General features: G+C 35.3%; 1 protein-coding gene across 4 annotated transcripts in view; it reads left to right on the plus strand.

The window, feature by feature from the left end:
• Window positions 1-16,347, plus strand: part of LOC138703138 (REST corepressor-like) — a 59,215-nt gene that overhangs the window by 17,813 nt on the left and 25,055 nt on the right. For all 4 annotated transcript variants that reach the window (XM_069830768.1, XM_069830767.1, XM_069830769.1 and 1 more), the window contains exons 3-6: window positions 1,333-1,407; window positions 2,010-2,224; window positions 5,482-5,655; window positions 7,072-7,155. In XM_069830768.1, the coding sequence (XP_069686869.1) occupies window positions 1,333-1,407; window positions 2,010-2,224; window positions 5,482-5,655; window positions 7,072-7,155 (548 nt within the window). The remainder of the gene's footprint in view (window positions 1-1,332; window positions 1,408-2,009; window positions 2,225-5,481; window positions 5,656-7,071; window positions 7,156-16,347) is intronic.

Consider the following 16,347-nt stretch of genomic DNA (forward strand, 5'->3'; position numbering starts at 1 on the left):
GTTAGTATGACTAATGCTGCTTCTATTACTATTTTCCACGACCATCATAACTAATATTATTAAATGTACGAAGATAGGTTCATACTGTTAAGACAAGTGTCTCAAAATGGTAGACTTTTTGTAAGTTAATTAGTGAAATATAAAATTCCAGTTGGATGTAAGCCTACAGTATATTTTAGTAAATATATGAATTGGTTCCATAGACTACTGATTCAATAAACGTTTGTGAAATTTGAAGTATGTTATTCAAACATGCTATTGTTTCATTGTGTTATAAAATTTCCAGTTGAATGCAGTAAGCCTACAGTATATTTTACTACTTAAATACAGGGTGGACTGCTCGAATGTACCTAATTTCAATTGTATGTGACTGGTGAACAGTTGACGATAGAACATTATGATAATGTTTAATATGAAAGGAAAACTCAACAAGTTTCAAATCCTGTCAGTAGATGGTGCGCAGACACGTAGATTGTATCTATTGTCAAAATAGCGACACTGCAGATGAAAGCGCAAACTGTGTTGTGGTATGTGGAGTTCAAATCAATTGTTGGAGTTCAAAGGGTATATCGGCGAGTGTTTAACCATGATGCTCCAACTGCTAAAAGCATTAAGAAGTGGCACGATACATTTTTAGCTACAGGATTGGTGTTAAAAAGCATGGTGGTGGTCATAGAACATCCGACAAAAGGGTTGCAAATGTTCAAGCCGCTTATGAGTGAAGCTTTGCGGGAAAACTGTGTGTGGTACCACATATCTTGACATGCTGGAGCAGTTCTTCTTTCCACAAATTGAACATCTGCAGCCTAACGTCCTTTTCCAGCAAGATGGCACTCCTCCACACTGGTTCAATGACGTTCGTACGACTTTAGACAACGTGTTCCCTAGCCGTTGGATTGGTAGGGGAGGACCGATCGCTTGGCCCCCGAGATCTCCGGATTTAACACCGCTCGATTTCTTTCTCTGGGCTACGTCAAAGATAAAATGTATGCCACTGCAGTCAGAGACCTTTATGATCTTCGGGAGCGCATCTTAGAGCCTATTGAGAGCATTCCAGAAGATATGCTCCAACGTGCTTGGCAAGAAATTGTTCATCACCTCAGTATAATCAAGTGACAGATGGAGCTCACGTAGAGATACAGTGATGTGCACATCGAAACTTGTTGAGTTTTCCTTTCATATAAATGTTACTGTAGGTTTCTATTTTCACCGTTTACCAGTCACATGCAATTGAAATTAGGTACATTCAAGCGGTCCACCCTGTATGTAAAATTGTCATTGTGTTACATATTTTAGTTTATGTTAATCTAATGTTTATGTTCTTTTTATCAGAACGTCGACCAGAACAATGTGGAGAACGTGCTCTCTTGGTTTGGTCACCAACTACGGACATACCAGATTATAAATGTAAGTACAGTATATTTACTTTACAGTTCTTTGTGAAGGAGAGAATTTTATTAGGATTAATATCTTTTTGAAAATTATTTATGCCATTAACTTAATTGGAGCTCCCTTATTGTATAAGTTTTGCTTACAAGACTCTGTGCATGTACAGTAAACAAGAGCCCCTGTATATATATGCTACTTGTGAACAGTCGTGAGAAATTTTTGCCTACATACAGATGGACTCCCATCAAGACTCGCTCCAAATTTTAATTCTGTATCTGTACATAAGATATTATATGATAAGTCATGATGGATGGTGCATAAAAACATAACATTTGTATTCTAAACATATATGGATATGGCATTCAGATATGTCTTAGTTCACCACGAATTTGCATTTGAGCTTTCCAGGATTTGAACTATAATTTCCAGTGTGGAAAGTCAATACAGTTTAGCTAATCTTATATACAGGTATTATGCTATGTAATCGGAAATTTTTGTGTTACTTCGCTTGCTGCATTCATAGTTTACTATTATTTTGAGGTTGATATCCTCAACATAATTACATATTCAATAATAGTACTGTTTAATAAGAATTTGATATATTTTATTTTGTGTTTTAGTGGATGAATATATATCGTTAGCCAAGGAGAAATATGGCTACAATGGCGAACAAGCTCTTGGGATGCTTTTCTGGCACAAACATGACCTTGAAAGAGCAATATTGGATCTGGCTAATTTCACACCATTTCCAGATGAGTGGACAGTTGAGGATAAAGTTTTATTTGAGCAAGCTTTTCAGTTTCATGGGAAAAGCTTTCATAGAATTAGACAAATGGTAAGATTTTACATACTTTATATGGTTGTGTTACATGTGTTAGTGAATCATACAGAGGTGATATGTTTTTAATATATATCGTTTATTTACACCATAAACTTGAGGGATGGACTCTTGTTGAATGCCAGAAATCTAAGCTCCAAGCAGTGGAAATGAGTAGGATTAGAAAAGGGCCTGATGTCCAGGTTAGAGAAGAGAAGAAATGAAAATTTGAGGCAGCTGATGGACTTGGAAGAGTCAGTGATTAAACAGATAGAGATGCGAACTCTCCCAATGGTATGGACATGTGAAAAGAATGGAGAAGGAAAATTGCCAAAGATGCTTCTGAAATGGTCACTGTGTGGAAGGAGGAAGCATGTGCAGCTGAGACCAACATTGAGAGTCAGAGTGGTAGAAGTGATGAGGAACTGCCACCTGCAGGATGAAGCTTGGCAGGATCGTGAAGAATGGAGCAGTCCTCAAAAGAAGAAAAACTTGAGATTTTACTTCCCAACTAAAAAAAAATAAGCTTTCTAGAAAAGGTTACATACCTAAAATTAAGTTTGAAGATACGAAGTAATAAGGAATATTTACAAATAAAAGGAAACCCGCTAGATTTCATACAACCAAATTATGTCCTACAGGTGATGAAAGAAGTTAAAAAATCAGAAACCCCCAAGGATATTTTGAAAGCCTTAGCTCTTGAAACAATCAACATCAAATACCCCCCTGAAAAATGGTTACATATTTACACAGATGGATCATCTAAAGACTATCTGACAGAAGCTCTGTAGGTCCCGATACCACTAACTATGAAGGAGAGATAACTGCAATATCTGTAGCCCTTTAAGAACTTTTAAGACTTCCACCAAACAAATTCATGAAAGTAGTAATTTTCTCTGATTCCGAAGCAGTAGTACAAGCAATATGTTCAAATAACTCGAAGAAATCATTACAAATAAAGGAAACATAGATGATAGCTCAACTTCAAAAACTTCACAAAACAATATACAGTAGAACTTGGTTATAACGACATCCAAGGGACCTTGAAAATTATGTTGTTACAAACGAGTGTTGTAGTAACTGAGATTCATATTATCAGTCTAGTGAGGTGGAAAATGAAAAATAATAAACATAATTAGCCTTATTTTAGATTTACATATTCACTTTTAAGCATACCTTGAACACAATAAATTACACGTACAATTATAAATACAGTATTCTGTATTAAAACAGTTTGTTCATTACTCACCAAACTTCTTTACTGAGGAGTAAAGTAATCAGTCATTTTACTCTGTTGTCTCCTACTTGCCCAATATAGTACAGTTTCTAAATCACATTCTATGTTCATTATTTCAGTTGGAATTTCACTGCTCCCTCTCCTAGCTTCATACTCCCTCCTCTAGCTTCATAGAAATGTTCACAATTTTAATGGCTTCTAAAGTGTCACTCACTTCTTTTAGTGGCCATATTGCGTTAAAATGCGTGCACTTAGTGAAAACTTCCTGTCGAAACTGACCGCATGCAGGTACCATTAATGCCCCATGAATTCGGGCAGGTTACAATGGGATGGGGAATCTGCCTGCATTCCAGAGGTCTATGATAGAAGGGAACAGTAAAGGATTTGCCAGATTTCAGCAAAATATTTTTAAAAATACTTTGGTTCTTAGTTAGAAAATTGTATTCCAAACTGAGGCTGAAAATGATGTTATATGCGAGGTAGACGCATTTACGTTTGTCGTATTAAGCAAGGTAGAAAAACATATGTCTTATGGGGAATTAGTTGGGACCAAAGAATACTTGACGTTATAGGCGAGGTGTCGCACAAAACGAGGTCGCTATAACCAAGTTCTACTGTACTTTCAATGGATTCCAGCACATTGTGGAATTGCAGGGAATGAACTGCCCGACATGCTTGCAAGGAAAGGAACAACAATATTACAAACAAAAAAAGTCAGTTTTCCATTTTGATCAATAAAACGGGTAATAAAATCAAAACTCTCACAATACTCGCAAGAATTGCAAAAACATGCTGCAGACAAGAAATGGAACATCCTTCTCTCCAACACAGATGCAGTTCCTCAAGGACCAAGAAAAACAGCAGTAGCAGCTTTTAGATTGCTTACAGGCCATGATTGTTTAGTGAGCCACCTCTACAAGATAGGAATTCTGACTTCACCATCCTGCACACTATGCAACACTCAAACTGATATGAATGAAGAACATCTGAAAACCTGCAACACACTGTGGAGAGAAAGACCTAATTCAAAAGTACTGGAGAGCAAGAGTGCTAATGACTTCACTGCCAGATGCCAGGCATTGAATGACAACAACAACTTCCCAAGTAATGTAACTGAGGGGTGAAAGCAGTCTCTAAGAGCTGAATAGAAGGAGACAGTAAAGAAATTGAGAATGAAGTGATTACTAAAGAAATTGGGAATGAAGTGATTACTTCTGTGCCAAATTCGAGATTTGCGTATTTGCGCAGAATCTTCTGCTTACTACATGATTAAATGGCGGATATTTTTTATGAACTAAAGTAGTGTACACCAATTTTGTAGTTTAAACATTTTAAATTTCATCATGACTTTCTCTATACATTCTGTTTCGGATATGACTTTAGAAACATTCCTTTTGTTCAAGTTTGTAAATTTAACTTGATCATTAAATAGACAAGTTGAAGCTGGAATCTCCTGTTCATATGATAAATTAAAAACAAAAAAAAACACATTATACTTGTTTAGAAAGTAAAAAGAAAATCTTCTTCTTCTATGAAAGCAGACATTTAAAAATTATGTATAACATTACAATATTGGAAACTGGCACCACATTGTTGTGTTGTTGATATTGCACTCACTTGTATGGTCTTGTTTTCGTCTTTGTGTATTCATTATCTTGAATCACAATGACTACTGAGTCCACGAACTAAGCTATTCTTTCTATCTTGTGAACTACAGGTGGATCTTACTTAATCAGAAAAGGACAAAAGAAACTTAACGAAGATTTTGTGTGTGCGCGCGCATGTGTTCCCGAGTAGTCTCACATGTGCATGTGTAACTTCAAGAGGTTCTGAATCAAAATGGTAGACATATTGAACACATACTCTCATAAATAAATCTTTTGGAAGTCTAATCAATGTACATGTACAACATTATTATGTTATTGTAAGAAATAACATTTCTACGGAAGTTTTCAATGTGTCAATCTATTGTGTGCCACTCTGTATATGATGTTTACTTAAATGTATGTTTACTAATGTGATGATTTGTACATTTCAGCTACCAGACAAATCAATAGCAAGCTTAGTGAAGTACTATTACTCTTGGAAGAAGACTCGAAGTAGAACAAGCTTAATGGACCGGCAAGCAAGGAAACTTGCTGTTCATCGGGAGGAAGGCAGTGAAGGTGGATCTGAACTAGGTTCCAACACTGACTCAGATTCTGATGAGAAGGTTCATTTTAATTTATTATCCAGTTTTAATAGCTTAGTACCTACAAAGATGGGTTGATAAGTTTTTAGCGCTCCACATGTGGCAATTGGTTTCATGATCAGGAGCATTTTCAGTCTTTCATGTTCATGTTCTCATCTTGTTGACAGAAATATTCAAGTTCATAGCAGTATTATTTGATGCTAGATGGATCTCTAAAGCATTGAATGTTGAACTGAAGCAGGAAAGGATGAAGTGTTAAATGAAATTGTCCAGTTTGTTTTGCCCTGTAACAAAATTCATTTTTTAATATTTTTCTAACCTTATAAAATGACTGTGAGAACTGAAGCTCTAAAGGACAAAGATGCTGAGCAAAGGAGCATTCCTTAACAGAGCATTTGCAACTCAAGTGACTTTACACAATAAATAGATATTGATCAAATATCGCTTTTTTCTGTGGTGGGCTAAAAACTTAACTATCCATGTATGTCTTACTATCTAGCCTCGATCAACCTATCATTTTATCGCATCTTTACTAAATTCAGTCTCAATGCAATATTTTTCCACATGGATAGTTTTCTTTTACTTTGAAAGAATAACATTTTTAGTGTCATACTCTTATTTATTTGATGGAAAACAAGTTGTTCTAAATAAATACTAAAATGTATATTTTCCAATAGAAATGCACAAAAGCACTTCCAGAATCTACTCTCTGAATTTCTTTATTTCTAATGTTGTACTATATTGTAACCGGTCTTAGGCAGCAGTAGTACACAGCCATTCTGGTTGAGTGGAAGAGATTGCTGGTTGAGTGGAAGAGAAGGCGTTACCGCCTTAACTCTGCCAGCTAAAATAAATTATTATTATTATTATTATTATTATTATTATTATTATTATTATTATCATTATTATTATTATTATTATTCTTTTATGACATACACCTCATACTAAAAAGTACAATTATTTACACTGCTGTGAAGCAATATTATGTACATGCAGTTGCAATAGGCATCCCAGTTTATTTACTTATGAGAAAGATTTCACGACTTGCAGATATTTTAGTGACAACTGTTTTGAGTTATGTGTTATATAATCTGCCATTAAGGGGTTTTTGGACACGAGTTTCTATTCTGAAATTGTTTATGATATTATTGGCCATAAAAGTTCATAACTGTACCGGTACAGAATTATATACTGTATTTTGATTGCAAGTAATGTTTTAAAATGTGTGTGTCTGGACATGTTCTTCTCAAATTTTTATTTGTATAAAATTGTAAGTTCAGTTCGATGTGTATACACGCACATCCTCATAACAAGAACATCAAGATGATTTCATAAGCATGCGTAATTACCAAAAGAAATAATATTACTTTTGATTATTCACATATTTATTGAATATAGTTAAGTACTGTGGTCTAATTCCATTATTTGCTTCTTCAGAAATGGACAATTCACCGAGGTATTCGTCGTAAGAGTGGTTCACCACCAAGAACAACACAAAATAGTGATGAATCAGGTAGCCAGGTAAGTTTCATTCATTGTTATAAATTTTGTTTATTATTATTTTTAAATATGCAAGTAAGTAAAAATACCTGCTCATATGTACAAATCTTCTTGGTGTTGGTTCATTTGTATTATTGCCTTTCAGCTGCTTATAAAAAAACATAGCCTAATTCTTTTTTTGAAATCTTCATCCACCCTACTCGTGACATGAAAAATAATTAAATGTGATAAACCAATAAAACATAAGATTCGTGTAATAAATTATATATTGTGGTTATGAGAAATCTGAAATCAATAAAAATGTTTATATGTGACTAAATAATTGTATTTATTACACAGTTTTTCATTCTGTAGTCATGTTTCATGTTTATAATTATCTTAATCTAAAATGATTAAAACATGTTAAGTGTGATCGAATATTTACAGTATATTTATGGGTATTGTACTGTTCTTTATTCCAAGACTGTGTTCCTGTTTATGGTATTAATCTCGTCCTTCTGTTTCTGCAGTATGAGGATGGGTTCAACTCCCATTTCTTCTTCCACTAGGGTGGTACAATTAAGTTCAGCTAAACAGACATGTAAGGATCGTCCTTTATATGTGCTAGTGCTATTTTATTTAGTATTTCTTTTTTGCATTATTGATTTGACATACGTTAGAGCTTCTAATTCTACAGAATGGACCATAAGTCACATTACCCTCCTCCTAATTTATTTCACAATTAACTAATGACTCATATACATACACCATCGATATCATTAGAGCCCGGATGTTAGGCAAAATGCTTTTTTTAAACTGAGTGTATGTATGAAAGACCTATTAGAGATAAACACGATACCACACATTTGGGGACGACAGGCCAATTTTTTATTTTGCCTATTTTAGCTTCCATTGCCTGTTTTAAGGTTAAATGCCTTTCTTTCTTTTTTTTTTTTTTAGCCTTTTTACGTCGTTATTGTACATTTTCTATATTTTAATGCATTTAAAATAAACCGCACATAAATTATATATAAAAAAAAAACAAAAAAGAATGATTATACAAATTAAAAATATATATTCACCTCACACAAATATTTGCTGAGAATCTTATTCTCCAGCAATACATATGTTTCCAAGAAGTCGTAAACTTTTCTCCCCTACCGATTCCATCTTTTATGTCACTTAATAAAGATGTTTGAACAGTGTAACCCTCAGTGCTCAGGTCACTTTGGGGTTTACCAGCGAAAGAAAGTGGATGAGGTAAGTATTTAAAGCAAGTCTCCAGGTCCCGTTACTGTTGTTGCTTGCACGCACAAGTCACGCATACTTTGAAGTCTCTGATCCCTTCTCACACTCCTCTTTTTGAGATAATACAGTCAGTTTTTCCTGATCTCTGAAAGAAAATAGAGACAGTCCTTCTGAAATAAGTTGTTTTAAGTTTGTTCCAATCACTTCAGTAGATATAGAAAGATCTTTTTCCACCATGAAAAATGTTCTCTCTGACAGTTGACAACTTAAAAAAGCATCTTGTTGTGACATGTAACCAAGGAAAGTGAGTACCGTATGGGATAGTTTCTTATGTATTTGTCTATTTTGTCTGTTTCCATGAATAATAAATGCCTATTTCACTGCTTATTTTTACCACTTTTAGTGCCTACATGTCTGTTATACAACTTCTGTCTGAAAAAAATCCGTATTTAATGAACTACATACTATTTGTTAAATTCCAAACTTTATAACAATTCATGTGTAACGAGTTCTGGGTTTTTAAAATCTTAAATTTTTTTCTGTATAGTCACTCAGAGGTTACTGCTGTTGATAATAACCATTGTCCTAGTTAGATTTACACGTTAACAATTAGGAGGGATACCAAATTATTGTGACTAAAATACTTGGACCGGATTATTTTCTTATTATTGAAGTATGATACTAAACATCACATAATGGTACAATTGTTTTCTTTTTCTTCATTTTGATAGCAGTTAAGATTTATGTCTCAAAACCTACCTTTCCTTATGTTTATGAAATGGCAAACACTGCAGTAATTAATGGTTATAAGTTAGTTGTTCATTTTTTACATAGTGCAGCATTTGTTAGAAAATATTTTTAACATATAAATTATTGTTATGAATTAAAAAGTGGCTGTTGCTGTATCATTTCACAATATTGTGATTGATGATGATTGCGGTGGTGATAATAATAATAATAATAATAATAATAATAATAATAATAATAATAATAATAATAAGTTAGGGGAAGAACTACTTTAAAATATGGATACAGCTCACTTTGGAAAATGCCTTCATATATTTCCGTCAAATACTCAAAATCGATCTGTTGCGACAGATTAATACTTCTCCATGCTTAATCTAATAAGAAAGTAAAAATAAAACTGAAAATAATTTAAAATTGGTTGTTGTAACAGTATTCTAAAACTACCTGGTAATAATATTCATATTAGCTTTTCGTAAGCAACTTTAAGTAAATTATGCTCCTTTTTCTAAAAGAATGAATGAAATTAAGTAGATTAATAAACATTTCACTAGATCTATACTCTTCCCACTTTCACAAGATACCTTTATACACTGCAGTTGTACATTATATTTGTATTATAGATGTATTAATTTGTCCTACAAATAAAGTCTGTAATATTGACAATTAATATTTGAGGAGAAAAATTCGCTCTGGCACCAAGGATCGAACCCGGGTCCTTGGTTCTACATACCAAGTGCTCTGACCACTGAGCTACGCCGAATTCAATCCACAGCACCGGACTGAATCTCCCTCCTTCAGTGTTTCCCTTTGTGGCCTGACTCCAAGTTAGGCATATATGTTGACGTATATGTCCAATGTCAACTGCCATTATATTAGGAGCACACTCAGTTGAGTGACTTGTTTGGTCGGGATTCTGCAGTTAAGTGCACAGTAATCTGTACAGACATATGCACTGCAGCTATGAGAATATTATAGATTTATTAATTTGTCCTACAGAATAATATCTGTAATATTGACAATTAATATTTGAGGAGAAAAATTCGCAGTGCATATGTCTGTACAGATTACTGTGCACTTAACTGCGGAATCCCAGCCAAACAAATCACTCAGCTGAGTGCGCTCCTAATATAATGGCAGTTGACATTGCACATATACGTCAACATATATGCCTAACTTGGAGTCAGGCCACAAAGGGAACCAGTGAAGGAGGGGGATTCGGTCCGGTACTGTGGATTGAATTCGGCGTAGCTCAGTGGTCAGAGCACTTGGTACGTAGAACCAAGGACCCAGGTTCGATCCCCGGTGCTGGAGCGAATTTTTCTCCTCAAATATTAATTATAATTGTAGTTTAGGAAGAGGGAGATTGTAGTGTTACGTCAGGTACTTCGAAATATCTGTTATTAGTTTGTAAGAGATTTCCTCCCTCCACCCCCAACCCACCTGCACCTTCCATTTAAGACATTAAAAACCTCACTGAAAAGTTTACTTCGAGAATTGTAGTTCGTTCTCGATTGTTCAATTACTGTTTGTTATAAACAGATATATTGCTCATTTGTATCATTTGTACACATTTGGAAATGCATTAGCAATTATTTGATTAAGATTTGCGAATTCCCTTTGTAGTTCATTTGCTTTTTTATTTGTTTGTTTTACTTCTTTCATTCCCTAGGAACTAAAAGTAAATGAGAATTATGTAGACTAATTGAGGCAAAGGGGTGTAAGTGCACTTCAGTTACTCTCTAGAAAATGTGATTAAAAGTTACTAAGCTTTCGTAAATTTCGTGAAGTTTTAATTTTAAATGTTAATGTGTGATGTGGTTAAAAGATATACCCCTTTACCACTGAAATTTTAAATGCTTTACTTTACCCTGGATGCACTTAAATAATTTTAAGTCACTTAAACCCCCTTTGCGTCTAACCACCTCAATTGAGGACCTAACATTCTAAATGTGCGGAGTGCCAATTTTTCAAATTTCATTTTATTTAATCTAAGGAACATCCATATCAGAATATCATACTAAATTGTCTTTGTCATAGCTCAACTGTAAGTAACTCATTCATGCACTAAAATGCGGTGTTGTAGGTATCTCAACATGCATTTCGCAGTGTGTTTTTCACATTATATCAGAAAGTTGTTTTTGGATTTAGAATGTTAGGTGTTCAATTATTAAACCCAAGTTTCTTCTTCTTATTGATGAAGTTCTGTGTAATTTTTATTCCTTCAGAAAAGTATTATGTTATTATTTTAATTCTGAGGAGTCAAATATATGGTTGGAGGTTTAAATGTTCACATTGTACGAAAATGAGTGAGACTGCTTTTACATGGAATAAATGAACAAACATTTTCGTTATTATTTTAATGTGCTTTAAATGTATCATTGATGGTCTGCAGTGTCTGTTATGGTGTGTACATTTGTTCAATGAATACTGTATAGCCTATTTGCCTCTTGAACTTTTTCATTAATAAACCTGATTAAAGTGTCCACATTTATCATCTTATTGGAGCAGACTTTAGTTGCAGAACGTCTTTTGGCACAGTATTTTTTTTTATTTATTTATTTATTTAATATTTATTTTTAAAGGATAGGCATTTAACTTGTTATAGGAACGTTTAGCCATTCAAATTATTTTTCATAGAGAGTATTTAATATATATAATGAACAATTTTATTATGCAGAAGAATTGATTTTCACAGACTTCTTAGTTTCTCCTATCAATTTTGTACTCATATCTAATTTATTACATTATATATTAAAACACAGTACTGCATATATCTATTAAATTGAGAAAAATTCGTTCTGGCACCGGGAATCAAACCTGCCTCGGCTCTATGCGCTGAATATATATATATATATACAGTACAGCATCTTTAAAATTATTTATTCCATTATTGACTAATGTTCCCTTTATCATATACATTTTTATATTTATTTTATGTTCATACAGGAAATTTTGTATATAATCACTATCCTTAATGATAATATATCAGGAAGATTATGGAAAATTATGGGTATACTTTAGTAAGACCAGAGGTATTTAAAAACACTACTTTCCCTCTTAATCTTCGACCACCATCGCAATTTCTGAGTCTGATAAACTTGTTCAAATTATTTATTTATTACTGTACTCATATTGACATAGTTAAGTTGAGATTTGGAGGTTAAAATATCAGATGAAGTACAGATATGGAAATAAAATTTGGAGCTCCCTTATTGTGCAAGTTTCGCTTACAACATGCTGCATATGCCCAGTTCTCCAAAGCAAGCACACTCCACATGATATTGCCACAGATAGAAAACCCTTGTTCTGCAGTCTTGTCGATTCCATGCCTCGCCGGATCAGAGCAGTGGTAGAAGCAGATGGCTGGTGGATAAAGTGTTAGGTCGTCCAGTGTTTTTTTTTATGGTTAACTTTTTTTTTTATTTTTCATTAGGAAGACAAAAGGGATCTTCCATATATATTTTTTACACTGTTCTTTTTGTGGGTTTAAGCCAAATCCAATCCCATGACACATGGAAATAATTCATTTCACATAAAGAAAAAAACCTAATTGAAACATCTGTTGCAGTTGTCCGAAACAGTTTTATGTTAAGAGAAAACAATTCGTCGTCCATGGGGACTGAACCCATGATCTTCTGCGTGTCGCTCAGATGATGCAAACAAATGAGCTATTATGATAAGACACACACTCTGTCATCTGTGTGACGTGTTGATCTCCTGACAACAGTCTGTTTCCAGTATTACATGGACAGGGAATGTAGTAGTGTGCACCTTGCATTGTAAGCATCATCAAGAATAGCTCGAAATTTTATTTCCGTATCTGTACTTTTATTTACGTTGTTCATTATACATGGCCTTCATTTCAAAACTTCCTAGACTTATATTTCAATTAAATTTAATTTAAACACGTCAATTTCGATATTGAGGGCGAAGTTTGAAACCAGTGTTAATTGCATATCCGTTTTTACTCCTCACCCCCCCCCCCACTTCATCTCTCAGCCCCTACTTCTTTGAATTTTCAAATGGCACACCTATACTGCGTGTTCAGTTCAAAGTGTGTCATGGCTCGCTGTATATCGTCATGTGGCTAGCCGATGAGCCTAGAGAATTCAATCTTCCTACACTTCCACAGAGGCGTATTACTTAAATGCGAGAGAAGTTGCCTAGCAAGTACGGCGTTCATTCTGAAATACGCAGAGTCCATGGCCCATGGACTCTGGAAGTACGTACCGATACGTGCGGTAACGCCGGTAGTGACAGGAATGTGAACTGTTTGGAAACATGTACTGAGGTGAGTTTTTTTCTTACTGTCGGGATATGGCTAGAGGGTTAAGACGATTACTTACGAATTTGTTGACATTAACTTCTATGGTCAACATGGACACGGAGCATTTGATTTGGGTTGTAGAATGTTGCGATATGCAACGGATGATAACAAATACCCTGCGTACGACTTGCCCGCGCAAAACACAGTTCGAAAGAGGTTATGGTAGCACACAGACTTTACAGACCGCCATCTGTCGCTACGACGTTCAAGTTATACTGTACACGTTCTCAAGTTCAGATTGAACGCCTTGATTAATAGGCAACTTCTTGGACATAAAAGCTGAAACTTGCTTTAAATCGCTGGCTCACAACAGTGACGTCATGACACATTTTGAAATGAACACCCAGTATTATGATACTTAAATTTGTAACAGTATTCGATTATTCAATTGTTTATATATCTCATTCATTTATTCTCACTTTTTTTATTTTCTATCATTTCCTGGCAACCTGGATTATTGTTGATTAGAGCTCTTTGTCAATCCCATGATATGACAAATGTCTCAATTCCAGTGGGAAATGTGTTGAAAAATGGCCCAACAATTGCTGTGTCTGTTCCAAAAAATTTTTCTAATGAAATTATGTTTTCTTTGTGTTAATGGTCCCTGGCAAACTTATTTTTTATGGCCTCATAATTGCGATTGAGTGGCTAAAATTTGTATAAACACTTCTTTTGACATTATTAACATTGTGGAAGAAAAAAATTTAACTTTTTTATCTGCCCCCATCAGAATGTATGCTTGTCAGACATCATGCTCTTCACGAGAATGGTTGGTACCGTTCCCTTGTGAGCACTAGATCCAATCTTGGAAACATTGTTAATTTTTTTGTTATCACAACTGAACTTAGCATTTTATGGCGACCCCCAAAATGTAGTATTATTTTCTCTCTCACCATAATATTTTTTCCCCACAAAGACCAATGTAAATCTAACCTTCAAAGTGTGAACTTTTTTATATTATATTTTTACTTCCCCACCAACAATGGGAAAAGTCCAATCTAGCTACTACATTGCTTTCCCCTATTGCTTTATACAAAAATAGAAAATCATCCCTTTAACATATCATGAAAGTGTGGTAAATATTGAATGTAAACGAAGCCTGTATAATAACTGATACCAAAAACTGTACACAGATGAGAGATAAACAGACAATACGAGTAATAGAATTGTTAAAAATCTATCTTGTTTTTTATCAGAATATTATTTTCACAAGATCGTTGTGCTTTATTTCAATTGCTTCCTTGATTACAAGGTTCCAAAACGACAAAGCTTACTGATGTAACAATTTAAAACAGGAAACTACAAAATTACAATTATTGGCAACAGTGAAATAAATCGGAAGGCAGCATCAGTGTGAAACACTAGATAGGCCTATATATGAACAAGTATATCTAATGATGACAATTTAAAAATAACGTAAAGTATGACATGTAAATACAAGTATATAAATGCTATATAAATTATACAGGGTGCCCATAAAGTCCCTATACATTTCTATGACACTGACCTTCAGCAAGCCCACACCTGTGGAGTAACGGTCAGCGCATCTGGCCGCAAAACTAGGTGGCCCGGGTTCAATCCCGGTCGGGGCAAGTTACCTGGTTGAGGTTTTTTCCGGGGTTTTCCCTCAGACCAATACGAGCAAATGCTGGGTAACTTTCGGTGCTGGACCCCGGACTCATTTCACCAGCATTATCACCTTCATTTCATTCAGACGCTAAATAACCTAGATGTTGATACAGCGTCGTAAAATAACCCAATTAAAAAAAAAACCTTCAGCAATGAACATGATATTTGGATAGAGTAGGATCTAACAAGATTCCAGGCTAGTGGAGTTTACAGTGTCCTCCTTCCTTCTCAACATCCACTCCCATTGCCTTATGGTTGCACGGAACATATGTTGTAACATAGCAGGTGTTATCAAGAGGCATTCCTCTTTTATTCGCTGCTGTAGCTCATTAATATCAGGCACCCTGGTTTTGTAAACTTCGCTCTTGATAAAGCCCCATGCGAAAAAATCGAGGGTGTCAGGTCGGGAGAGCGGGGAGCCTACGTGCGATTCGAACCTCTTCCAATCCACCAACCAGGAAAGACATCATTCAGGTACTCTAGCACAGTGATTGGAAAATGGTGTGGTCCCTATCTTGTTGGAAAACCACCGAGTCGAGTATACCATCCTGCTGCAACTATGGCTCCAGAACTGTGTTAGCATATCCAGGTAGCTTCCCCCGGTTATTGTCTGTTCGGCAAACATGAAAGGGCCAAAAATTCTGTCCTTCATGAGACCAAGCCACACATTGACTTCAGGAGAGATCCTTTGCCACTCAGTGACTTTATTGGGTTGCTCATCTGCCCAGATCGGCAATTGTGTCGGTTGACGACGCTGCACAGATGAATTGCTGCTTCATCACTGAACAGGACATGATTCATCAGGTCGTCCTCGGCTGCAGCTTGACACAGATCACAACACACGGCATGCTTGGTCCTCATCCTCCAGCCTGTGAAGCACCTGGATATGGTAAGCCTTCTTCTTAAGAGTGTAACACAGCACTTCCCACACTGTGGACTTTGGAATGTTCAGCTCCTGACGCAGCCTGCGAGTGGATGTCTTTGGACTTCTGGCATTGCTATCCCTTGTTCTCTGTACCAGTTGTGGGCTGGCCACAGGTCGTCCACTGCGCTGCTCATCATCTATAGACCCTGTATGACTGAATTTGTTCACAATCTGCTGAACAGCAAGTCTTGTAGGCACTTCTTTGTGATACTTTCTCTGAAAAACCCTCTGGAGTTTAGCATAGCTTTTACCACCACTGTGACTCATTCTGCAATGGTAAACATTTAGACGTGTCTTCACTGGACCTGTAATAGAAATGATTCACACTTATACTTTTTGTGAAATGTATAGGGACTTT

Source organism: Periplaneta americana, chromosome 7 (assembly GCF_040183065.1).
Source record: "Periplaneta americana isolate PAMFEO1 chromosome 7, P.americana_PAMFEO1_priV1, whole genome shotgun sequence".
Lineage (NCBI taxonomy): Eukaryota > Metazoa > Arthropoda > Insecta > Blattodea > Blattidae > Periplaneta > Periplaneta americana.